This window comes from Mustela lutreola, chromosome 2 (genome assembly GCF_030435805.1).
Source record: "Mustela lutreola isolate mMusLut2 chromosome 2, mMusLut2.pri, whole genome shotgun sequence".
NCBI classification, from domain to species: domain Eukaryota; kingdom Metazoa; phylum Chordata; class Mammalia; order Carnivora; family Mustelidae; genus Mustela; species Mustela lutreola.
The window spans coordinates 99,069,128-99,095,780 of NC_081291.1; the positions used below are offsets into that span (position 1 = coordinate 99,069,128).

Below are 26,653 nucleotides of genomic sequence, written 5' to 3' on the forward strand. Positions count from 1 at the left end.
CAAAGAACAATTTCTGTTACCTTCTGGAAACCGAGAACAGCTGCCTTCACTTAACAGTGGTGCTATGATCCTTGGGACTATTTAGATAAGAATGAAAGGTATTCCAAATAAGAGCCGTTTTGCAGAAACAGCCCCCCACTTGTCACTTTGATAAGGGAAAACTGGCCTTTTTCTATAAAATCAGAAGAATAATGAGTTAGTTACATTCTCCAGTATGTTCATAGTACAGTTATTGGAGTAGGGGGAATAATAAGAGAGTTTTATGCTTGCCTCATGAAAATGAAAAGTTGTGGTCCAGAGGGAAGAGTTTCTAGCTTACAGGATCTATTAATATTTGGTGGTCTTTAGGACCTACAAAATTATTATAGAATGCGAGATTCTTTCTCTTCAGGAGTGTTTTAAGGGCTCCTGGGTGGCTGAGTTGGTTAGGTGGCTGCCTTCAGTTGAGGTCATGATCTTGTGGTCCGGGATCAAGCCCCACATTGGGCTCCCTGCCCGCAGGGAACCTGCTTCTTCCTGTCTTCCTTGCTCATGCTTTCTTTCACTGCCTTTCTCTCAAATAAATAAATAAAATTTTTAAAGTGTTTTAAGAATTTATTAGGCTTTCAGAAAGTTATAGGTGGTCACTGATCGAATAAGGAAAAGAGTCATGATCATAATCAAATATGACTGACAGGATTTTTACCTTTACAACTAGGTGGTATCATCGACTGAGGTTTAGGAGAGGAACATGTTAGGGAAGTAAGGAGGAAAAGTAAGTTTCATTTTAGACATGCTGAGTTTGCTGTGTGTTGTGGACATTCCTTTAGAGGTGTCAAATAAGCAGGTGGATATTCTGGAGTGTTTTTCATACCACCAAGCAATTCTCTAATTCTCTCTGGACCCCATGTGGGTGTTGTACAATTTAACTAAATTCTGACATGTCTACCTGAAGATAGAGTCAGATCCCACAGGTAAAGGGATCACTCCTACAAGACTGCCCTTCTTCAGGCACTAGTTGCAAGTCCAGGTTGTTCTTCTGTGCCTCTGTCCAATCAGCTATAAATTAGAGGTTCTCACAATGCCCTCCTTGGTTTCGATAATTTGTTAGAATGGTTCACAAAGCTCAAGAAAATCCTTACTTATGTTTGCCAGTTTATTATGAAGGATATAAATGAACATGGATAGCTCCAGATAATGAGGTACATAGGGCAAGATCCAGAAGTGTCCAAAATGCAGAAACTTCTTTTTTGTTGGAATTGGGGTATGCCACCCTTCTAGCACATGGATGTGTTCACCAGCCCAGAAGTTCATCAGATTTTATTGAGATTTAATCTCCCCCTCCCCATTTTTCCCCTCTCAGAATTTGCTGCATAGGACTGGAAGTTTCAGCCCTCTAGTCACATGGTCTTTCTAAAGGTTACCAGTCTCATCCTGAGCCTAACTGTTCATAGCATAAACTCAGGTGTGCTCAAAGGGGGATTCTTATGAATAACCAAAGACACTCCTATCACTTAGGAAATCCCGAGGGTTTTAATAGCTTTGTGACAGGAGCTGCGACAAAGACAACATATATTTATTATACTACAAACATAAAGATCTGGTACTTAAACGGGGTGATCATTATTTGGAAGTTATTATTATTATCACCATATTGATCAGTAGTTCTTACCTTTTAAGGATAAGAGTCTCAACATCCTCTTTCCCAGGAAAACATGCACCTGCCTAAAGAATCACATATTTTCAGTTGGTTCATGAATCCCTGGAACCTACACATCAGTCTTGAGTTAATAATTCCTATTTTTTTTTACTGATGTAAAAAAATCAGTAAACATCAGTCAGTCACAAAAACATATATAGCAAAATTTAGAAGTCATTTACATTTGTTTTTGAGTGGTAAAAATTGTAACAATAAGATTTTAAAACTCATATAAGATATCATGTGGGGCTTGGCTCTGAAGAAGCATAATCTTTTGCCCAGAGTAAGTGGTGATCTGTGGGGTGTGCTATCTCTACAGAAAGGGTTTTGTGTAGCAGATGGTGTAGCAGATCTGGGGGGAAAGGGTAGGTTAGCTGGAGATCCACAGTAGGACACCTTGGGGGTCTGGGCACAGGCCAAGTGGAATAGAAAGATTACAAGTGGCCTATAATACTGGCATGATTGTCCAGGCCACAGTGTGGATGATGGGTCAGACAGATCCTTAGTGGTACTATAGTAGGAAAGCTAATGCATCAATTGTTGGAAGTGGTGGGCTGAGTCTGAGTCAAGCACCATGGATAGCTCCGAGGCAATGGTGTTCACGGTTCATAAGAACCTGAAGCAAATAAACTCTCTTAAAAAAAAAAAAAATCAGTAGACAGCTAGCCTATCTGAATGCTTCCACTTACAGGGGGTACCATGAAAGATGGTACCCAGGATATCTAAGTCATTATATCATTTCAGTCTTGAATAATAATTTAAACTATTCTTGTGGCCCATCCATGTATGAATAACCTCACTGTGTTTTGTCAAGATTCAGTATTAAGCATTTGAATACATCCTAATGGATTTCCTGGGTTATCTTATCATCTTGGGAGGCATTTGAATGAACCTAGCCAACCCAGAGAATATCTCAATCTTAGTAAAACTCCTCACAACCCTTGTTAGTCCTATGTCCCAGAGATGGTTTTTGCCTCCTTGGACTTAGACATTTGTGCTGCTTTGTATGTTGATCCTTACTTATTTCCTTTTCTTTATCTGGAAGGATCTCTTATTAGCCATCAGTTTTTAGACATTCCCATCTACATTGAAGAGTAAGTGAATAAAACTTATTTATTTATTTTTAAAGATTTTGTTTACTTATTTGTCAGAGAGTGAGCAAAAGTAGGCAGAGTGACAGGCAGAGGCAGAGAGAGAAGCAGGCTCCCTGCTGAGCAAGGAGCTTGATGCGATGTCCTGACTCCATCCCAGGACCCTGGGACTATGACCTGAGCCAAAGGAAGCTGCTTATCTGACTGGGCCACCCAGGTATCCCAAGTGAATAGAATCTAATAGTGAGAAGGAACCTTATAGATCGTTCAGACCCAAACAACTCCTTATGATTTGACCATACTTTAAAAGGATAAACATTGCAGTACCTGATTAGAAAGGAGCATGAATGCTAAATTGCTTCCAGTTCTTGTGACCACCAAAACATGTTTCTGGCAATTGTTGATATTATAAAAGGTCTCTAGTATTTTATTATATTAAAAACTCAGTACAGAAAAAGTAAAGGCTACAACACTTTTATCTCATTTAATTAACTGTGCTGTGCTTTTTAAATTATGAAAGAAGTCCCTCTTTCTGTGAGTGTAAGTTATGGAGTCTTTGGAAGAAATCTGCAGATAATCTTTAGTTCATTCTTATCATTTTTTTTTTTAAATTGGGGGAAAACTGAGAACTAGAGAGGCAGACTTGCTCACTGTATATGCTATTATATAAAGTGTCAGAGCCATATATCCAAACACCTAATTAAAAAAACAAAACTGTGTTGGGGCACCTGGGTGGCTCAGTGGGTTAAGCCGCTGCCTTCGGCTCAGGTCATGATCTCAGGGTCCTGGGATAGAGTCCCGCATCGGGCTGTCTGCTTCCTCCTCTCTTTCTTTCTTTCTTTTTTTTTTTTTTAAAGATTTTATTTATTTATTTGACAGAGAGAAATCACAAGTAGATGGAGAGGTAGGCAGAGAGAGAGAGAGAGAGGGAAGCAGGCTCCCTGCTGAGCAGAGAGCCCGATGCGGGACTCGATCCCAGGACCCTGAGATCATGACCTGAGCCAAAAGCAGCGGCCCAACCCATTGAGCCACCCAGGCGCCCTTCCTCCTCTCTTTCTGCCTGCCTCTCTGCCTACTTGTGATCTCTCTCTGTCAAATAAATAAATAAAATCTTTAAAAAAAAAAAAAAACTGTGTGCACAGCCTTACATTTTAGAATTTTATTTTCAAACTCTGAGCACTGATTTACCATTTTAAAGTGTTTTCTTAACATGTAAATTCCGATTTTGAGTCTTATTTATTGAGAGTTCAGGGTTACCTCTTACCCAGGTAGTTATGTTAAAAATTATGTATTTAAGTATTTTCAGATTGTGTTTATGAAATTTAAACCTAATTATATTCTAGGAGTCTCAGCTGTCATAATTATGTTACATTCTATACAGATAGAATCCACCCAAACTGAAGTGCTATTTTATAAGCCTTCCAAATTTGCTAGAGGCTGCAAAAAAAATAGGGCTTTGCTTAATATGGAGAGAGACGATGCTGTAAACCTCTAGAAACACTAAGGTACGAATCCCATGATAGAAAATATAAAGGATAAAAATAAAAAAATTTAAAAAAGGATTAAAATAGTTGCAAAAATCCAATGTGACAGGTTTGAAAGAATTTGAATGAGAATCTGATTTTTTTTAAAAGATTTTATTTATTCATTTGAGAGAGACAGAGACAGGGCATGAGCAGTGGAGGGTCAGAGGGAAAGGGAGAAGCTGACCCCCATTGAGTGGGGAGCCTGATACCAACCTTGGCTTGATACCAAGACTGTGGGATCATGACCTGAGCCAAAGGCAGATGCTTAACCATCTGAGCCACCCAGGTACCCCGAGAATCTGATTTAGTTCTAATGAGGCCAGAAGTTTACTAGAATTCAAAAAGTAAAAGAAAAACAACAGAACACCAAGATTTGAATAGTGCATGGGCATTTTCTTCTCATTTCTCTTCCTTTTTGGAGGCAAGTGGGAATCTTGGAAAAATAGGAAGGGTATGATAGTTACCTGCAAGGAAAAAGCCAGTCTTTGTTGATGATTTTATTTTTGTGTATTGTCCGAGATGGATGGATTTTTTTTTTCCCCTCAAAGCTAGGAAAGAATTGTCTAGCAGTTAATTTAATTTAATTTTTAAAAGATTTTATTTATTTATTTGACAGACAGAGATCCCAAGCAGGTGGGGAGGGGGGGGAAGCACGCTCCCTGCAGAGCAGAGAGCCTGATGTGGGGTTCCATCCCAGGATGCTGGGATCATGACCTGAGCCAAAGACAGAGGCTTAACCCACTGAGCCACCCAGGTGCCCCTTACTTCAAGTTTTAAAACAGCAGTTGCACACTTTTATAACTCTTAATTTTTTTTTCTTGTCTTTTTTTTAAAATTTAATTAATTATTTATTTATTTTTAGTATTGTTTAGTATATTAGGTCATAGTTCTTGATTAATTTTTTTTTTTTGGCAGTATCCCTGGAAGCATTTATTATTTTTCTATTCTTTAGGTAACATCTGTTTTTTTTTTAAATTTTTTATTTTTTATAAACATATATTTTTATCCCCAGGGGTACAGATCTGTGAATCACCAGGTTTACACACTTCACAGCACTCACCATAGCACATAGCCTCCCCAATGTCCATAACCACACCCCCCCCCGCTTCCTCCCCCTCCCCCCAGCAACCCTCAGTTTGTTTTGTGAGATTAAGAGTCACTTATGGTTTGTCTCCCTCCCAATCCCATCTTGTTTCATTTATTCTTCTCCTACTCCCTTAACCCCCCCATGTTGTATCTCCACTTCCTCATATCAGGGAGATCATATGAGAGTTGTCTTTCTCTGATTGACTTATTTTGCTAAGCATGATACCCTCTGGCTCCATCCACGTTGTCGCAAATGGCAAGATTTCATTTCTTTTGATGGCTGCATAGTATTCCATTGTGTATATATACCACCTCTTCTTTATCCATTCATCTGTTGATGGACATCTAGGTTCGTTCCATAGTTTGGCTATTGTAGACATTGCTGCTATAAACATTCGGATGCACGTGCCCCTTTGGATCACTACGTTTGTATCTTTTTTTTTTTTTTTTTTTTAAAGATTTTATTTATTTATTTGACAGAGAGAAATCACAAGTAGGCAGAGAGGCAGGCAGAGAGAGAGAGAGGAGGAAGCAGACTCCCTGCTGAGCAGAGAGCTCGATGCGGGACTCGATCCCAGGACCCTGAGATCACGACCCGAGCCGAAGGCAGCGGCTTAACCACTGAGCCACCCAGGCGCCCCACTACGTTTGTATCTTTAGGGTAAATACCCAGTAGTGCAATTGCTGGGTCATAGGGCAGTTCTATTTTCAACATTTTGAGGAACCTCCTTGCTGTTTCCCAGAGTGGCTGCACCAGCTTGCATTCCCACCAACAGTGTAGGAGGGTTCCCCTTTCTCCGGATCCTCGCCAGCATCTGTCATTTCCTGACTTGCTAATTTTAGCCATTCTGACTGGTGTGAGGTGATGGCTCGTTGTGGTTTTGATTTGTATTTCCCTGATGCCAAGTGATGTGGAGCACTTTTTCATGTGTCTGTTGGCCATCTGGATGTCTTCTTTGCAGAAATGTCTGTTCATGTCTTCTGCCCATTTCTCGATTGGATTCTTTGTTCTTTGGGTGTTGAGTTTGCTAGGTTCTCTATAGATTTTGGACACTAGCCCTTTATCTGATAGGTCGTTTGCAAATATCTTCTCCCATTCTGTCAGTTGTCTTTTGATTTTGTTAACTGTTTCCTTTGCTGTGCAAAAGCTTTTGATCTTGATGAAATCCCAATAGTTCATTTTTGCCCTTGTTTCCCTTGCCCTTGGTGATGTTCCTAGGAAGACGTTGCTGTGGCTGAGGTTGAAGAGGTTGCTGCCTGTGTTCTCCTCAAGGATTTTGATGGATTCCTTTCTCACACTTAGGTCCTTCATCCATTTTGAGTCTTATTTTTGTGTGTGGTGTAAGGAAATGGTCCAATTTCATTTTTCTGCATATGGCTGTGCAATTTTCCCAGCACCATTTATTGAAGAGGCTGTCTTTTTTCCATTGGACATTCTTGCCTGCTTTGTCGAAGATTAGTTGACTGTAGAGTTGAGGGTTTATTTCTGGGCTCTCTATTCTGTTCCATTGATGTATGTGTCTGTTTTTGTGCCAGTACCATGCTGTCTTGATGACAGCTTTGTAATACAGCTTGAAGTCTGGAATTGTGATGCCACCAACTTTGGCTTTCTTTTTCAATATTCCTTTGGCTACTCGAGGTCTTTTCTGGTTCCATATAAATTTTAGGATTATTTGTTCCATTTCTTTGAAAAAAATGGATGGTATTTTGATAGGAATTGCATTAAATGTGTAGATTGCTTTAGGTTATAGCTCTTAATTTTTAAGTTAAATCCCATTCATGGCAAGTCTGGGATTTAGTAATTTGGCATTCAAACCCTTTTTTAAGAATGTGGTGGTTTTTTTTTTTTTTTCTTCCGAATGACAGGGATTTGTTTATTTTCATTTATTGAGGTATAATTGGTATACAGTATAATATTAGTTTCAGGGGGTACAACATATTGATTTGACATTTCTATGTGTTGTGAAATTGTCACCAAAATATATCTAGTTACCATTTATCCCCTTACAAAGTTAGTACAGGGTTACTGACTCTGTTTCCCATGTTCCATTCTGTACATTACATCCCATGCCATATATTTTATTACTGGAACTATGTATTTATTGATTCCCCTCATCCATTTGGCCTGCTTCCACCACCCCCCCATTAATCTCTTCTATCTGTGAGTCTGGATTTCATTTTGTTTTTGTTTTTTAGATTCCATATATGAATGAAAACATGAATTATTTATCTTTCTCAATCAGACTTATCTCACTTGGCATCGTACCTTCAGGGTCCATCCATGTTGTCACAAATGCCATGATTTCATTCTCTTTTATGTCTGAGTAATACTTCAGAGTGTATACTGTCCACCCTTGAACATCATGAGGATTAGGACACTGATCCCCCCCATGCAGTCAAAAATCCATATATTACTTTAAACTCTAAACTTTACTACTACTAACCTATGTTTGAACAGAAGACTTACTGATAACATAAGCAGCCAAATATCACATATGTTGTATATATTAGATACTGTATTCTTATGATAAAGTAAGCTAGAGAAAAAGAAAATATTAAAACCAGAAGGAAGAAAATACATTTATAGTACTATAAAAATTCGGCACGTAAGTGGACCTGTGAAATTCAGACTGTTGTATAAGGATCAAGTTATACATGCTGCATTTTCTTTATCCATTAGTACATTAATGGACATGTAGGTTTTTTTCATACTTTGGCATTGTAAATACTTCTGCCTTGCACATAAGGGTGCATATATCTCTCTGAATTAGTATTTTTGATATCCTTAGCTAGATACCCAATAGTGGAATTGCTGGATTATGTGGTAGCTCTATTTTTAGTGTTTTTGAAGAACCTTTATATTGTTTTCTGTAGTGCCTGCTCAATTTATATTTTTAGCAGTACATGAGGATTCCCTTTTCTCCACAGCTTGCCCACACTTGTTATTTCTTGTGGGTTTTTTTTTTTTTTAATCATAGCCATTCTCACAGCTGTAAGGTTATATCTCATTGTAGTTTTGATTTGCATTTCCCTGATGATTAATGATTTTGAGCATCTTTTCATATATCTATTGGCCATCTCTATGTATTATTAGAAAAATGTCTATTCAGATCCTCTGTCCATTTTTTAAATTGGATTTTTTTTTGGTTACTGGGTTATTTGAGTTCTTTATATATATATTTGATATGAACCCCTGATAGGATATATAATTTGCCAGTATCTCCTCTTATTTATTGCCTTTTTGTTTTTTGTGGGATTTTTTTGTTATTTTTTTTTGAGTGGGTTTTTTTGCTCTGCAGAAGATTTTTAATATGCTGTATTCATATTTGTTTACTTTTGCTTTTGTTTCTATTGCTAGAAAACATTGCCAAGACCATTGTCAAGGAGCTTACTGCCTATGTTTTCTTTTTCTTTTTTTTTTTTTTTTAAGATTTTATTTATTTATTTGACAGAGAGATCACAGGCAGAGAGACAGAGAGATGGTGGGGCAGGGAGCAGGCTCCCTGCTGAGCAGAGAGTCCTATGCGGAACTTGATCCCAGGACCCTAGGATCATGACCTGAGCCAAAGGCAGTGGCTTAACCCACTGAGCCACCCAGGCGCCCTGCCTATGTTTTCTTATAGGAGTTTTATGGTTTTAGGTTGTACATTGAAGTTTTCAATCCTTTTAAAGTTTTTTTTTTTTTTTTTTAAGATTTTATTTATTTATTTGACAGAGAGACAGGGGGGGAGCACAAGCAGGAGGAGTGGGGGAGAGAGAAGCAGCTTCTCGCTGAGCAGGGAGCCTGATTCAGAGCTTGATCCAGGACTTTGGGATCATGACCTGAGCCACCCAGGCACCTCTATTTAAAGTTGTTTTTATATAAGTAGTGTAAAATAGTTGTCCAATTTAATTATTTTTCATTGTAGCTATTCAGTTTTTCCAACATAATTTAAAAACCATCCTTTCCCATTGTCCTTTCCCATTCTTGACTCCTTTGTTGTAAGTTAGTTCACTATTTATAATTGGGTTTATTTCTGAGCTCTCTACTCTGTTCTTTGATCTACATGTGTCTTTTGACATTACCATACTATTTTGATTACTATAGCTTTGTAGTATAATTTGAAACCAGGGAGCACGATACCCTGGCTTAGTTTTGTTTTTTTTTTTTCCTCTTAAGGTTGTTTTGGCTATTCCAGGTCTTTTGTGGTTCCATATAAATTTTAGACTTATTCTCATTCTATGAAAAATGTCATTGGAATTTTAAGAGATTGAATTGAATCTGTAGATTGCTTCTGATGGTGTGGTTATTTTAACAATACTGATTTTTCCACTTTATGGACACAGAAAATTTTCCATTTATTGGTGTCTTCAGTTTCTTTTCCCAGTGTCCTATAATTTTTAGTGTATGGGTCTTTTACCATCTTGGTTAAGTTTATTCCTAGGCATTTTATTCTTTTTGTTGTAATTATAAATGTGATTGTTTTCTCAACTTCACTTTCTGATAGTTCATTATTAGTTTTTGTGTATTAATTTTATATCCTGCAAGTTTATTGAATTCTTTTATTAGTTTTAATAGTTTTTTGGTGGGATCTATGGATGTTCTGTATATATCACTAGCAAATAGTGACTGAATTTTTCCTTTCCAATATTATGCCTTTCCTTTTTCTTGCCTAATTGCTGTGGCAAGGGCTTCCAGTACTGTGTTGAATACAAGCGGAAAGAGTGGGCTTCCTTGTCTTGTTCCTGATATTAGTGAAAAGGCTTTCAGATTTTCACTGTTGAGCGTATTAGCTGTGGGTTTGTCATGTATGGCCTTTATTATTTTGAAGTATGTTTCTTCTATACCCACTTAGTGAGGTTTTTGTTTTTTTTTTAATGGATGTTGAATTTTGTCAAATGCTTTTTCTGCATCTATTGAGACGATCATGTAATTTTTTCTTTAATTTTGTTAATGTGTATGACATTGATTGCTTGTTGAATGTTGAACCATCCTTGCATCCCTTGAGTAAATCCCACTTGATCATGATGTATGATCCTTTTAATACATTGTAGAGGTCAGCTTGGTAATATTTTGTTCAGGATTATTGCATCTATGTTCATCAGGGATGTTGGCCTGTAATTTTCTTTTATTGTGGTATCCTTTTCTGGTTTTGGTATCAGGGTAATGCCTGCCTCATAAAATGAGTTTGGAAGCATTTCCACCTCCTGTATTCTTTGAAGGAGTTTGAGAAGGATCACCTTAAATCTTTGAATTAAATCTTCTGGAATTCACCAATAAAGCTGTCTGGTCATGGACTTTTGTTTTTTGGGATGTTTTTGACTACTGACTGAATGTTCTTACTAGTAATCGGTCTATTCTGATTTTGTTTCTTCATGATTCAGTCTCGGAAGATTTTAAATTTCTAGTAATTGATCCATTTCTTCTGTGTTGTTTAATTTGTTGGCACATAATTATACATAGTCTCATGATTTCATATTTCTGTGTTATCATTCATAACGTCTCTTCTTTCATTTCTAATTTTGTGTTTTCTCTTTTTTTTTTTCCTTGGTGTGTCTAACTGCAAGTTTGTCCATTTTGTTTCTCTTTTCAAAGAACTGGCTCTTAATTTCATTGACTGTTTTTTCACTTTTTTTTTTCATTATGTTCAGTTAGCTAGCCACTGTATAGTACATCATTAGTTGTTGATGTACTATTCAGTGATTCATTAGTTTAGTATAACACCCAGTGCTTATCACAAAACGTGCCTTCCTTAATGCCCATCACCCGGTGACTCCATCCCCCCACACCTTCCCCACTGAAACTGTCGGTTTGTTTCCCAGAGTCCATAGTCTCTCATGGTTCATCTCCCTCTCCAGTTTCTTCCCCTTCACTTTTCCATCCCTTCCCCTGTGGTTCTCTGCACTATTCCTTATATTCCACATATGAGTGAAACCATATGATAATTGTGTTTCTCTGCTTAACTTATTTGACTTAGCATAATCCCCTCCAGTTCTATCCATGTCAATGCAAATGGTAGGTATTCATTCTTTCTGATGGCTGAGTAGTATTCCATTGTATATATGAACTACATCTTTTTTATCCATTCATCTGTTGAACGACCTCTTGGCTTCTTCCACAGTGGCTGTTGTTCCACAGTGGACATTGCTGCTATGAACATTGGCATACATATGGCCCCTCTTTTCACTACACCTGTATCTTTAGGGTAAATACCTAGTAATGAAATTGCTGGGTGATAGGGTAGCTCTCTTTTTAATGTCTTGAGAAAACTCCATCCTGTTTTCCAGAGTGGCTATACCAGCTTGCATTCCCCTTAACAGTGTAAGAGGGTTCCCCTTTCTTCACATCCTCACCAACACCTATTGTTTCCTGTCTTATTAATTTTTGCCATTTTAACTGGTGTAAGGTGATATCTCATTGTGGTTTTGATTTGTATCCTGCCACATTGCTGAAAGGACAGCCTTTGTAGTATGCCATAGGTTCTGGACTGATGTGTTGTCATTCTCTTTAGTGTCTATGAATTATTTAAGTTCTTCCTTAATTTCTTGGTTGACCCAGTCATTCTTTAGTAGGATGCTCTTTAACTTCCACATGTTTGAATTCCTTCGAAATTTTTTCTTGCGATTGATTTCCAATTTCAAGGCATTGTGGTCTGATAACATGCAGGGAATAATCTCAGTCTTTTGGTATAGGTTGAGACCTGATTTGTGACCAAGTATGTGATCTAATCTGGAGAAAATTCCATGTGCATTCGAACAGAATAAGTATTCTGTTGTTTTAGGGTGGAAACATTCCACCCTAAAACAAAGTCCATCTGGTCCAATGTGTCATTCAAAGCTCTTGTTTCTTTATTGATCTTCTACTTGGATGACCTGTCCATTGCTGAGAGTGGAATGTTGAGGTCTCCTACTTTTAATGTATTATTATCAATATGATTCTTTATTTTGGTTAATAGTTGGCTTATGTAGTTGGGTGCTCTCATGTTGGGTTCATAGACACTTTAAATTGTTAGATTTTCTTGTGAGATAGACCCTTTAAGTATGATACAGTGTTCCTTTACAGTCTTTAGTTTAAAAATTGGTCCTTACTACAGTCTTTGGTTTAAAAATCCAATTTGTCTGATATGAGAATTGCTACCCCAGCTTTCTTTTGAGATCCATTTGCATCATAAATATTTCTCCATCCCCTGACTTTCAATCTCGAGGTGTCTTTAGGTTCAAAATGAGTCTATCGTAGGCAGCATATAGATGGTCCTGTCTTTTTATCCAGTCTGAAACCCTGTGCCATTTCATGGGAGCATTTGGGCTATTCACATTGAGAGTAACTTTTGAAAGATATGAATTTAGTGCCATCATATTGCCTGTAAAGTCCCTTTTTCTATAGATTGTCTCTGTTACTTTCTAGATACTACTCTTGGGGTCTTTTTTCTTTTATAGAACCCCCTCCCCTTAATTATTTCTGACTTTGTGGTCACATATTCTTTCACTTTCTGCCTGTCCTGGAAGCTCTTTTTCTCTCCATCCATTCTGAATGACAGCCTTGGTCGGTAAAGTATTCTTGGTTGCATATTCTTCTCATTTAGTATCCTGATTATGTCTTGCCAGCCCTTTCTGGCTTGCCAGGTCTCTTTGGACAGATCTAATGTTATTCTGATGGTCCTCCCACCATAGGTAGGAAATCTCTTACCCCTAGCAGCTCTCAGGTAACTTTCTTGGCTGTAAGATTAGCAGGTTTACTATTATGTACCAGGGTATTGGTCTATTTTTATTTATTCTGGGAGGAGTCCTCTCTGCCTCTTGGTCATGGATGTTTGTTTCCTTCCCCAGATTAGGGAAGTTCTCAGTTATGATTTGCTCAAGTATACCTTCTAGTCCTCTCTCTCTCTCCACCCCCCTCAGGGATCCCAATAATTCTGATTTTGGAACATTTCATGGCATCTTTGATCTCTCTAAGTATGATCTTATGAGCTTGTACTTTATCCCTATCCTTCTTGTCTTCCTTCCTTTCTATCAGCTTATCTTCTAGATCACTAATTCATTCTTCTTTTTCATTTACCCGGCATTCAGAGTATCCATTTTAAATTGCATCGCCTTCATAGCATTTTTAAGTTTGGTGAGATCTTCTCTCAATTCTGCCCTTAGAGATTCTATATTTTTGCCAGTACTTTTCTCAAGACTAAATAGCAACTTTATAAATGTTACTCTGAAGCCTTTTTCTGACATCTTCTTATATCCATATCCATTAAGTCTATGGCAGAGGCCATTGTCTGTAGTTCTTTTCTTTGTTGGGAGTTCCCCCTCCTAGTCATTCCATTGAGAGATGGTTGAGGGAATGTACAGAGCCCAAAATATCAACCACGACCCAGGCAAAATGCACCCAAGGAAAATCTGGAGAAGTCTGAAGTCACCAATCTCATACTGATTTCATTGGTGTTCAGGATGGTTTGGTAGATATCCAGCTGAGTTCAGGGGACCAGTCCAGGCGAGGCCCCCTGCTCCTCCTCCATCTTGCCTCCCTCCTCCCATTGACCTTTTCTATTATCTTTAAGTTTTTGTTTTATTTATTTCCACTCTGATCTTTATTATTTCCTTCCTTATGCTAACTTTGGGCTTTGTTCTTTTTCTAATTTCTTTAATGTAAAGTTAAATTGTTTGGTTGAGATTTCTCTTGTTTCTTGAGATAGTCCTGTATTGTTATGAACTTTCCTCTTAGACCTGCTTTTGCTGCGTCTCAGATTTTGATATGTTGCATTTCTGCTTACATTTGTCTGCAGGTATTTTTTAATTTCTTCTCTGTAGTTGTTCAGTGACATGTTTAATCCCCATGTATTTGTAGTTCTTCTAGTTTTTTCCTTGTAATTGTTTTCTAGTTTCATACCATTTTGGTCAGAAAAGATGCTTCCTATGGTTTCAGTCTTCCTGATACTGAGACTTGTAGTATAGCCTAACATGTGATCTATCTTGAAAAATATTCCATGTGCACCTGAGAGGAATGTGTATTCTGCTGCTTTTGGATGGAATGTTCTGAATGTGTCTATTTAAAGTCCATCTGGTCCAATATGTCATTTAAGACCAATGTTTTGTTACTGATTTTTCTGTCTGGGTGATCAGTGATGTAAGCTGGGTTGTTAAAAATCCCCTACCAGTATTGTATTGCTGTCAATTTCTCCTTTTATGTCTGTATTTGATGTATGTATTTTTGAGCTTCTCTGTTGGGTGCATGTGTATTTATAAATGGTTTACTTTCTTATTGGATTGACCTCTTAATTACTATGTAGTGCCTCTTTTTGTCCCTTATTACAGTGTTTGTTTTAAAGTTGATCTCATCTGATATTAGGATAAGTCCTGAGGGCCTCCAGACCAGAAGATCTGGAGGTGTCTCCAGGGCAACAATTGAAAAGTCTGGGCTCTAGACAGATGTATAAACTCCTTCCTGGGGAGTCTTGCTGAGCCAAGGTAGTGAACCAGTGTGGTGTTTCCCTGGAAGGCCTCTAGGTGTATGGGAAACTTGATGCCTGTCCTTCAGGCTAAAGCACTGGGCTAAGCAAATAGTCTTTTTTCCACAGGAAGACTGAGGTTGAGTTTCAGTCTTCTGTCTCTGCAGTGCCTTGGAGGTGGTAGCCTGCCACAGGAGCTGTCTCTCTAGTTGTTACAGAACTGTACAGCTCTGAAAAGCCAACCCTCTTGGGTACCTGGGCCAGGGAATCAAGAGATGTTCCCTGTTTGGATTGTATGTGGCTTTAGCAAGGCAGCCAGAGAGTGTGGTACGTGGTGCAGACTCAACAGGCTTCAGAGAAGGAGCAGAAAAATGTCTTGTCTGTAATTACCCATGGGCTTCAGCAATGCTATGAGAAAGTGCCATGTCCTTGTGTGTGCTCCAGCTTTAGGCTGAAAGTGGGAGAATGCCACTGCCACTGGTGTCATCCCAGCTAAGTGGTAGGGGAATATCACAACCACTTGGCACTTGTGTACTTTAAGTAGGGAGTGGGAGAACTCAGAGACCATTTGCACTTGCCTGCTCTAGCCAAGGAGCAGGGTAGCAGTCCAACCACCCATGCTCTCTGGCCTAGGCAAGTGCCAGGACCACTCACTCCGACACATCCCAGCAAGACAGGGGGAGGGTGCCATGTCCAAGGTTACCCACCTGTGCTAGCATAGCAGTCTATGGGAAGAGTGCAACAATGGTGTTAACCAGCAGCTCTGTCTTCTGGGGAGTATCTTCAGCTGTCCCTCACCCCTCTAGTTGATGCCTCTAGATCAGCACATGATTCTCTTTCACATATAATCTACATGCTTCTCAAACAGCTATATTTTGCTGGGTCCTAGAAGAGTGAAACCATATATGAGCTCTTCAAAAGGAAAATCCTGTAGAACTTTGGGACCCCTGGATATTAGCACCACTGGTTTTCTAAGCCATTCTGGAGACTGGTCTTTCTGGTATAGATCTCAGAGGCCAGGGCACCCAATGTGCACACCAACCCCTCCCACCTCTGGGGGAAGCACCTAACTGGTAAGATCCTTCCCTGTTGTGTGCCATGCCAGAGTAGTGTTTTTTGTTTTGTTTTGTTTGCAATTCTGTGTCTCTTCCTCTCTTACTCAGCCTTATCCTTTGTTACGAAGAGCATTTCATCTAGTTTTCAAATCTTTTTAAGAGGGAAATGGGTCTATTCGTAGCTGTATTGTGTGTCCATGGGAAGAGATGAGTTCAGGATTTTGGCATTTGCTGAGGCATGCATGGGTGGTTGGAGTGTCCCCCAGACTCCCTGGCTGGTGCAGGTGTGTACAAATGGTTGCAGTTCTCCTTCTTCCTAAAATCTGCCATCTTGGATCCTCCTCCTAAAAGGCAAGGTTTTAATTCACCCCAGTCATGGATAGCTTATTCAAAAGGGTATTCAAAGACTGTTTTAGTTTACCTTTTCAGGATGACTGACCAGTTTTTTGAGCTCTAACTTTTTTCCTCTTCTGTACTACTGAAGAATTGAAGGTAGGATGATCATACAACCTGATTTGTTTGTAGCACTTTTCATTTATGTGTATTACTTTTTGCTAATGATTAATAGTGCCCTCTTTCCCTCTTTAAAATTATCCTACTTTGATGATAAATTTGAAGTTGTATTGTTATCTATAATATTGTTTTTATTTTTTATTTTTTTGTTATGTTATTTATTTATTTGACAGAGAGAGATGCAGCGAGAGAGGGAATACAAGCAGGGGGAGTGGGAGAGGGAGAAGCAGGCTTTCCGCAAGTAGGGGCTCGATCCCAGGACCCTGGGACTATGACCCAAGCCAAAGGTAGACACTTATCAGCTGAGCCACCTAAGGTGCCCCATTATCTGTAATATTGTTATGTAACAAATTACTCTAAAACTTAGCTGCTTAAAACATGTTTATTATCTCACAGTTTCTGTAGGTCGGGAATTCAGGTGTGGCTTAGCTGGTACCTCTGCCCCAAAGTTTCTTGAGAGGTTGTAGTCAGGGTTTTAACAGGAGCCATGTTGTTTTTGTTTGTTTGTTTGTTTGTTTTTGTTCTTATTTCTGTGGGGTTTTTTAGTTTGTTTTTTGTTTTTTAAGATTTATTTGAGAGAGGGAGACCATGAATGGAGGAGAGGGCAGAGGGAGAGGGAGAGAGAGAGAAAACCTTCAGGCGGAATCCATCCTAGGACCCCAGGGTCATGACCTAAGTCAAAATCCAGTGTAGGCCGCTTAACCAACTGAGCCACCCACGTACATCTAGCCCAAGCCATGTTTTATTGGAAAGGTCAGTTGAGGGAGCCTCTATTTCCAAGTTCACTCACATGATCATTGGCAGGATTTAGTTACATGTGGGCTGTTGGACTAAGGGCTTCAGTTCCTTGCTGGTTCTTGGCCGGAGGCCTTCCACAGTTCCATTCTGCATGAGCCTCCATAGCACAGCATGGCAGCTGGCTTTTCACACACACATACCAAACTGAAGTGACATCCTGTTACCTTCGCTGCATTCTGTCATTAGAATTAAGTACCAGGAGGTAGATATCACTGGGGGCCATTTAGAAGTTGCCTAATCCTAATAAAAGGGCAAGTGCTTCCATTAATATTTCTCCATAATGGAATGTAACCCATTACCTCTTTCTGTTTTTGTTTTCCTACAAGAAGAAATTTGCTTCAGGATTCTTTTTTTAGAGTGATCAGTACCTGTTTGCATACACAGTGGATTCAACTCTTCTTAGAATTATATGTTTTCATCTAATAGAATTTCAGGGGGTGCTAGGAAGTGTAAACATCACAGGTTTTTAATATACACATTTGTGGTGGTTTTATTACAGCTTTGAATGTATAAAATGAGTTGAGACCCAGGTTTTAAGGGCTTGCTAGGTCATTTGTTTGAAGCCTTGTACCAAAAGGCAGAGGCCACAGTCTGACGTTGGCTAGCTTTGCTCTCCTTTATGGGCACAGACTGTACCTTGAGCTTTAGCTGGCTACTTGGCACATTTAGTCAGTTGGAAGTATGGAAGAATCACCATGTGTACAGTTAATGGAAGCTACAGAAAGCAATTTAAAAGGGCATTGGTGTTTTTTTATTGTTTTAAGTAGGCTCCATGACTAGTGCAGAGCCCGATGTGGAGCTTGAACTCACCATCCTGAGATGAAGATTGAGCTCAGATCAAGAGTCAGACACTTAACCGGCTGAACCACCCAGGTGCCCCATAAAAGGGCATAGGTGTTTTGAAGTGAAGGTGAAGCCACATCTTGAAAGGACAGAGCATCAGAAACCATCCTAACCTTTTTTGTCTCTATGAGCAGGTTGGAAGGAGGAATCCCAGTGCTTCTCATATTTCTGGAGTAAATGAGAAGTGCCCAGATCAAACTGTTCCTCCCTATATTGTTGTTGGCAAGAATGAAGAGCCCTGAAGTTCTTTCCACCCCTACCTTCCCCCACACACTCCAACTCTTTCCCTTGAGGTCGTCAGGATTAAGCTCTTTGTATCTGTTTACATTAACTACCATAAGAAGCTCAGGGCTCTAGGGTCATTCCTCATGTGCATTTAACTGTCTTTCTGCTTTTCTGTCCAGAGCCCTTACCTTTTTCCTGCCTCTTCTCTGAACATTTCCTTCATCTTTTTTGTTCAGACCGAACTGGGATTTTTCCCTGATGGAACTTTTTCCCAGCTTTCTTTTGTAAACTTCTCAGCTGGCTCTTTTTCCTTCTATCTCATAACCCTTCTGTCCCTAGAGATGGAGATAAAGACTTGCTTGTCATTGCTCTTTTCAGACCCCTTTCTTTCCCTTTTTTCTAAACACTCCTGCTCTATATTTTATCAGAGTCTATCTTGTGCATCTACAGACCCCCTGGTTCATTCTTCTTCATTTCTTTGAGATTTTAGCTGCTAGCTTATGGTCACTTTTTCTAGCACCTACTTGCGTGATAATTTATAGAAATTTCATTGCCTATGTAGACAATTTTTCTTTTTTTAAAGATTTTATTTATTTACTTTTCAGAGAGAGAGAAAGAGAGCACACACAAGCAGAGGGAGTGGCAGGCAGAGGGAAAGGGAAAAGCAAACCCTCACTGAGCAGGGAGCCAGATGACGTGGGGCTCGATTCCAGGACCCTGGGATCATGACCTGAGTCAAAGGTAGATGTTTAACCGACTGAGCCACCCAGGCACTCCGATAATTTTTCTTAAACTATAGCCTTCCCTGATGATCATATTCTCCATCCTGCTTTGAGGTACTTGTTCCCATGGTCATTTCCTAGACCTTGGCCTTACCAATAACTAAAGTTCCTCCATAATCTCAAATTCAAATATCCTGCCCACCACCTTCTGTCCTTCCAAGCCACTGCTTCTACTGCCCAATAGCAACAGTCCTTCTGCAGTCCATCTGTTATCTGCAGTCTATTAATCGTACCATTTTTTCACTGGCCTTTAATAGCTCCATCATTAAATTACAACTGCATATACACTCAACTGAGCTGACCCCTTCCCCTAGCTTTGTCATCCTTATGTGATGAAATTCCGACTCTGGTTAAATCCAACTCTTTTTCATGCCTACTTTTACAGTTTAATGTTGATGAGGAAAAAAACAGCCATGCTGACTGGTCGTACTTTAAATTCATAACAGTAAACTTCAAGAAGGCTAGTGCTGTCTGGCAGTCCTGGTACATTTTCTTGGCCCATTCAGTGTTGTCTTTCTCCTTTTTTCAAACCACCCACCTCTCCACCATCCTCACCATTTTTTACTCTGTAAAAATAGGAGTAATCACAGACAGTATCCACAAGTGATTACTGCTGTACCATCTACTTAATTCGCTCTGATTATTGTACTTTCCATGTTCTGCTTGCCCAATAAGTTCCATTCCCTCTCAGTTATTTATGAACATTGTTCCAAAAGTTCCGCCTACCCCAATGCAGGATGTTTTTTCTCTGTTAAAAAAATTTCCATCAGTAAGTAAGTATGCTCTAATTTATTGCATCTTTTAAAAAATGCTCTCCTGACTCCACTTCTCCCTCCAATTTTAGTGTATGTGCTGCTGAAGCGAGCACTCCACTTCTCCCTCTAGGTACTACTCTGTTCCTTCATTCTCCTTTCCAAAATGAAATTCCTTGCAAGAGTTGTCTAACTTTCTCTAATTCCTCTTTTCCCATACTCTCTGCGATCCTCTTCAAGCAGGCATTGGCTTCACCACTCTGCCCATACTGTTGTTGTCAAGGTTGCTGATGATCTCCGTATTTCTGTATCAGGCCCTAGTCATACTTTATTAATATTTGGCATATTTGATTACTTTCTCCTTGTAACAGTCTATCATTTGGCTTCTTGTTATTCTGCTTAATCCAAGTGTTCCGGTGTTCAGTCTTTTGGCCTGCTTTATCCATGGTAAAGTGAACTCCCTTAGTGAACTCATCCCATTCGCATGCTGACAATTCCCTGATTAGTATATCTAACCCACAACTGTCTCCTAAACTCCAGATTCATGTATCCAACTGCCAATTTGACATTCTCACTTGGATGGCTAATAAAATTCCCAAACCTAACATGTTCAAAACTGCATTTTTGATCTTCTCACTCAAACCTGTATTATTCAGAGTCTTCCTCATCTCATTAACTGACAACTCAAATCTTTCTAGATACTCAGGCAAAAACCTCAAGTGTTATCCTTGGCTCCTCTCTTTTTTCACACCTCACATCTGTTGTGACAGCATATCCAGTTTGACAGTCATTTCAATTTCCAGCATTTATCTGGAATCAATGAATTGTATTACCTTCAGAGCTCTTGTACTAGTCCAGACTACCATCATTTCTCTGAAATGACCACACTTCTGATACTGAAACAGCCTCCTACCTAGTCTCTCTGCTTTTGTCCTCTAGTCCTTCCAGCCCTTAGTCTGTTCTAAGGTTGTAACCAGAGTGATCCTTTTAAAACAAGTCAGTTAATGTCTCTCTTTTCCCAAAACTGTAATGGCTTCCCAACTCGAACCATAAAAAGCAAAATCCTTACAGTGACTCCGTATGCCAGGGCTCTATGCCAGCCCTGTCCAGTGGAAAAATAATACAAGCTATACACGTAATTTTAAATTTTCTAGCAGTCATGCTGTGAACGTAAAAAGAAAACATGAAATTAATCTTAATGTATCTCATTTAAACCAATGTATTGAAATGTTATTTCAATAGTATAATTCAATATAAAAATTATTAATTGAATTATTATATTTTTTATAATAAGTCTTCAAAATCTGGTGTGTATTTTATACAGTTTGGATTCAAATTTTGATTGGAAATCCTTGTTTGGCAGTTAGGTTTCATAAAATTTATAATTGAGCAAGCAGATTTACATACCCAAGTAATTCTAAACATTCTTAAAGATTTCCTAACAACTAATCCAATATTAGTTTTTCTAAATTTAAAATATTAATTAAAGTTAAAAACATTTAAAATTCAATTCTTATCCACATTTCAAATGCCAATAGCCACATGAGGCCAGTGGCTATCATATTAGACAATATAGCTCTTTAGCATCTGGCCCTTCTTCTCTGACCTTATCTTCTGTAGCTTTCTCCTTCATTCATTCTGCACCAACTGTAATGGCCTCTGTCTTTGATCACAGCAGACACTTCCCATTTCAGAGCCTTTGCATTTGGTGTTCTCTTCGCCTAAAAAGCTTTGTCCCCAGGTGGCTGCATGACTTCCTCCTTCATCTTTTTCAGGTCTTTGCTCAAATGTCACCATCTTAGAGAAGCTTTCCCTGACCAGTTTATTATCTATACCATTTGCCTTCTGTCTCATATTCTTACATTTCCAGGTTGCCTTTTAAAAAAAGAGAGATGAGGGCTGAAAGGGGACGTGATCTACAAAGGGAAGCAGTAAAATACGAGAATTGTCCCATATAGACAAATAATGATTTATGTTAGGCAAAAGTATAGAGTAAAATTGAATAAGTGACTATATCCCCTAAGCTTGCTGCTACCTAGGCAGCTCAGAGGATTGTTTTTTAAGTGTGTGTATGTACATGACTTGATCCTCTTACAGATTGTAAACTCCTTAAATGCAAAGTTCTGCCATAATATCATTTTGTATATTCTTTGGCATCTAGCTTAGAACTTTGACCAAAAGATAATCTGTACTCCAGTTATGGGCCACCTACTGGTTAGCCTTTTGTTTTACATATTCTTGGTGGCCTCTGCCCTTCCCTTCTTTCTCAGTGCTAGCAACTGGTATGTATTTGCTGATGATATATGTGTGTTGGCTTCACATGGGCTATGGGCTTTGGCTGTGATTGGGACATTCACTTTTCCTTGTCCAGTCTTGTGCACTCTTACTTGTTTTCCAGAACTAACTCCTCTAAGGAGTCTTCAAAACAGAAGTATGTAAGTATGTATACTTCTGCTTTGTATTCTAGTAGGAAACATAATTGTGTAAACATAATTACAATAGCAAATGAATTCTTGAGGACAGGGACCATGCCTTACTCATTTAAAAATCTTTAATGCCTTCCACACTGCCTTGCCTATAGTAGGTACTCAGTGCTTGTAAAATTGAATGAACCAGCTACAGAGCAGTAAAGAGAGTTGCTGTTAATGGGCAAAACTTGGGTTGTTTAAGATTCAGGTCTTAAACCCAAGTGTCTTTTGGCAAGAGATAAAGAGCTGTGAGAGAGTGTGTGAAGAGGAACAGTAAAATCCAAGATCAGTCCCTAGGTAGAAGGGTCTAAGATACTCAGAAGAAAGTACTATGTGTACACTTCCATGTATTCAAATGGAGTGATGAAACTCATCTGTTTGTTATGACAGGAATACTGTTTTCAGTTTTACTCTGGATTTTGCTCTTGATATATTATTTCTTGGTGGATTGTATCCCTACTTGTTTGCATCCCTACTTAAACTTTGATAATCTGGCATCATTTGTTAACTAAGGGATTGGGTTAAAATACTTTTTTTCTTAAATTATGAAACTTTTTTTTTAAAGATTTTACTTATTTATTTGAGAGAGAGAGAGTGAGCAAGCACGTTCAAGCAGGCAAAAGGGTAGAAGGAAAGGGAGAAGCAGACTCCCTGCTGATCAGGGAGCCCGGCACTGGCCTCAATTCCAGAATGCTAGGATCGTGACCTGAGTCAAAGACGGAGCTCAACAGACTGAGCCACCTGGGTGCCGTAGGGATTGGGACAAATACTTAATAAGAATCCTTCTAACTCTGTGGTTCCATTATTTTGAGTAAACCAAATCCTATTATTAGGTACTTTAATGGTATCCTGTTGGACACAAGTATTTCGATTACTTTTGCTTGTTTGCTGCCCCTGTTTGTTTTTTTATAAATGGAGTGCATACTAAAAGTAGGTATTTGGGTTGCCTATGAGGATATTTTGGTAGCAAGCTCATAATAGAAAAGGTATTTTGATTTTGAATTAATTCTATTATCAGAAAATTAGAGTTTATGTACTTTTTCTCCAGAGATACTTTTGATGACTCAGAAGTTTAAGCTGGCACTGTGTCTTGTGACTTAACTGTTTCTGATCAGGGGTTCTGGGTAAACTGGAACAGTATTTCTTCCTCTTGATGCTAATTCATTGCAGATGGGTGGAAGTACATGAGATACTTCAGCAGGCATCAGAAAGAAACAGAAGGGACGAAAATTCTTTTTCTCTGGTTCTTTGTTTTAAAAAATGTGGTGCCTTGCTGGTTTAGTTGGTAAAGCATGTGACTTGGCTTCAGGGTTATGAGTTTGAGTCCCACTTTCGGGTTAGAGATCACTTACTAAAAGAAAATCTTTTTAAAAAAGCAATGAAAATTAAATATAAAAAATATTACCCCCAAATAAGTATTATAAAAAAAATAACGTAATAGAGGAAACTCCACAATACAAATAAAAGGTGTCTCCCTTTGCTTTTTGAAAGTTCTAACTCTTCCCCATCTAGTCTGAAGTGGCCTCAGCCACTTCAGACTAGACAGTTCTGTTGGACTTCATAAATCTCTCTCCCTTTTTTTAAAGATTTATTTATTTGAGGGGGGAGAGGAGGAGTCTCAAGCAGACTCCTTCCTGAGCATGGAGTGCGGTGCACTCCGTCCCAGGACCTTGAGATCATGACCTGAGCCGAAATCAAGAATCGGACACTTAACCTGGACACCCCTAAATCCCTCTAATTCTTAATTGCTTTTCCTTCACAGAAAGTGTGACCACTTGTTTTTATGTTTGCATATGTCTGCTTCCTATCAGTGTAGCTTCTCTCCATCAGTCTGAACGTCTTCCTTTTGCATGTGGACTACCCCTCTTGGACTTTTTATGAAGTGCTTCCTCTTTTTTCCTTGCTGAGAACCAGATTCTCTCTCCCTTTAATGGGTACTAAGCAGAAGCAACATACCTATCTATTGTTCTTATGAAGGTGACATCCAACAGTTGATTAAGAAACTTACCCTGCTTCTTAACACTTATCCCCAGTTCTTCTGTTGGCAAAGCTTGCAAGGCTCACCACAAAGATACCACTGTCTAGTTATGGTTTTAGTGAGAACAAGCTATTTTCTTTCTTCCCCATCTTATTATTTCTCGTCACAAGCTTCTCTCAGAATGATTTAATACAGTAAGTATTTTGTAGACATTCTAATGCACCTGCCTTAAATTAGATTAAATAGCTACTTGATGTTTTGGGTGATGCTGTGAATTTGTGATTTGTGTGGCTTCAGATGTCATAATTTTTCCCCCCCACTTTCTAGGAAGTAACAGCTAGCAGTCGCCACTATGTTGACAGGCTATTTGACCCTGATCCCCAGAAAGTTCTTCAAGGTGTCATGTAAGTAGTATGTATTTAAGAGTCTATCAAAAGTCTTTTTTTGTTTTGTTTTGGTTTTTTAGTCTTGTTTGGTTTTGTGTTTGAATTTGCCAAATATTATAATTCTGAAAATGCAGGATTAAAATTTTTTTCTTCTGTTTTAGAAAGATCCTGACATTCATGACTTTAATATTGTACTGTAAAGAGTTGTCTGATACTTATTCACTGACATGGCTCACTTACTTTTTTGTAGAACACTTGTTTTACCATTTTAAAACATGTTTTTGGAGAATGCTTTTGTGACTTTTATATCCAACAAAAGCAAGGGAATAAAATTGACTATCTTTTATAATTTGAAAGGGATGGGAGAATATGTCAGTAGGGTTTTTTGTTTTGTTTTTGGTTAACTCACTGACTATAAGGCTTGAATCTCCTACTGATGTTTTAAATCTCAGAATTTAGAAAGTAGTTATTGGAAATTTAAATTCTTGAAAACTTGAATACCCATTTTTTTCTGCAAAATTCCCTGGTGTTTAATGAGAGGAAACGTTTTTAAGCAAGATATCTGAGGTGATAATACCTTTAAAAACTTAAGTCAGATAAGTGTGGTAAGATTGCAGGTGATTGAAAGATGAATTCTCTATCCTAAGAGCAGATTATCATGCTCTTGACATATGACTTCTACAGGAGAAGGTCTAGCCTAAGACTCTCCTCTTAGGGTTGGCAAACATAGAGCACCCACAGGCTCAAACTGTGTTCAGGCAAAGGAGGAAACAAAAAAGAGTCAGGATGTTTGGTATAGCATTGGCACACATGAGTCCTTTTATTCTTCTCTTACCCTGTTAGTGTCATCAGCCAAATAGTACTTTCCAGTTTAACTTTTGTTCAGTCATGGCAAGGCGAGGATGCTTTATTTATAGAAGTATCAACCGATTCTAATTCTTATTCACACCACTCCCCCAGCAGCCCCCCTCCCCAAAGCATATTGTATAGGACATGTCTTGGGGATGTGGATTTTGTAGGGTGGAGGCAAGATAAAAGTGAGTAAGGCTGCTTGACTATTCAAATTGAGCTGGAAAAGAAGGTGAGGAGCTGGATGTAGACCCGCCTGGCATACTGGATGCCTTACTTCACATTTCTCAGTACCGAAACAGGAGATTACAGTTCTTGTTTTCTCATTATGTTGACTCTGCCTTTGTCCCCTTCACTAGGAGGCTTTGTGATGATTTAATCAGCCGCTTTGTAGACTAGTTTGATTATTACCAGAAAAAGTGGTATTGAATTCATCTGTTAAATAAATTAGCTTGGGTTGTACCTACACATAGAGCTTAGCTGTGGGGATAGTTTTAATTAACACTTCTCTTTAGACAGACACTTCCCACACACACCCAGACAGTTTTGTATGTTAGTAATCCTTGATATCATTTAGGATTGTTCAATAAGTAGTTTAGCTCAATAAGTAGCTTAATTTAGACTCATTAAGTGTTCCATGAATGATAGAGATGATGTTGTATCTTTATTTTTATTATGATTGCTAGAGTGGTTTAGGAGAGAAGCTAATTTTATCAAGATTTCTGTGTGAAAGTCTTTTTTCCTGTATCAGAAATGAGTAGCTGATTCAGGTGTTACTTGTCACTTTGTGGAATTTCTCATTTCCCAAAGAAAGTTGATAAATAAGGCATAAAAAGCAGCAGAAAGAGTGTATTATAACAAACCAGCGAAGGTGAAGTTGGATGGCCTTTAGCACCTCTTTAAAAAGTATCAAGTCTAGGACACTAAACTGTTAGCTGAGGCAGATTAGCAAGATTTTTGTGTAGGGGTGGTGGAATACAAAGAGTATGGGCTTCGGAGTTGGACAACAAAAGGTTGAATTATTGGTTCTGACATTTCCTACTGGAGGCCTTTCTTAGCTGTGTGCTGGGGCAAGTTCCTTAATATCCGTGAGCCTCAGCTTCATCATTTGTAATGGGAGAGTAATATGCCCATCTTGCCAGGTTGTAAGAATTAAGTCAGAAATATAAAATCCAGTGCCTGGTATGTTGATAGCCACAAATTGACA

General features: G+C 38.7%; 1 protein-coding gene across 3 annotated transcripts in view; it reads left to right on the top strand.

The window, feature by feature from the left end:
• Positions 1-26,653, top strand: part of ARMC8 (armadillo repeat containing 8) — a 106,356-nt gene that overhangs the window by 6,082 nt on the left and 73,621 nt on the right. For 2 of the 3 annotated variants that reach the window (XM_059162721.1, XM_059162724.1), the window contains exon 2: positions 24,539-24,615. The exons of the other annotated variant lie outside the window; for it this stretch is intronic. In XM_059162721.1, coding sequence (XP_059018704.1) covers positions 24,539-24,615 — 77 coding nt within the window. The remainder of the gene's footprint in view (positions 1-24,538; positions 24,616-26,653) is intronic. 3 annotated transcript variants of the gene reach the window in all.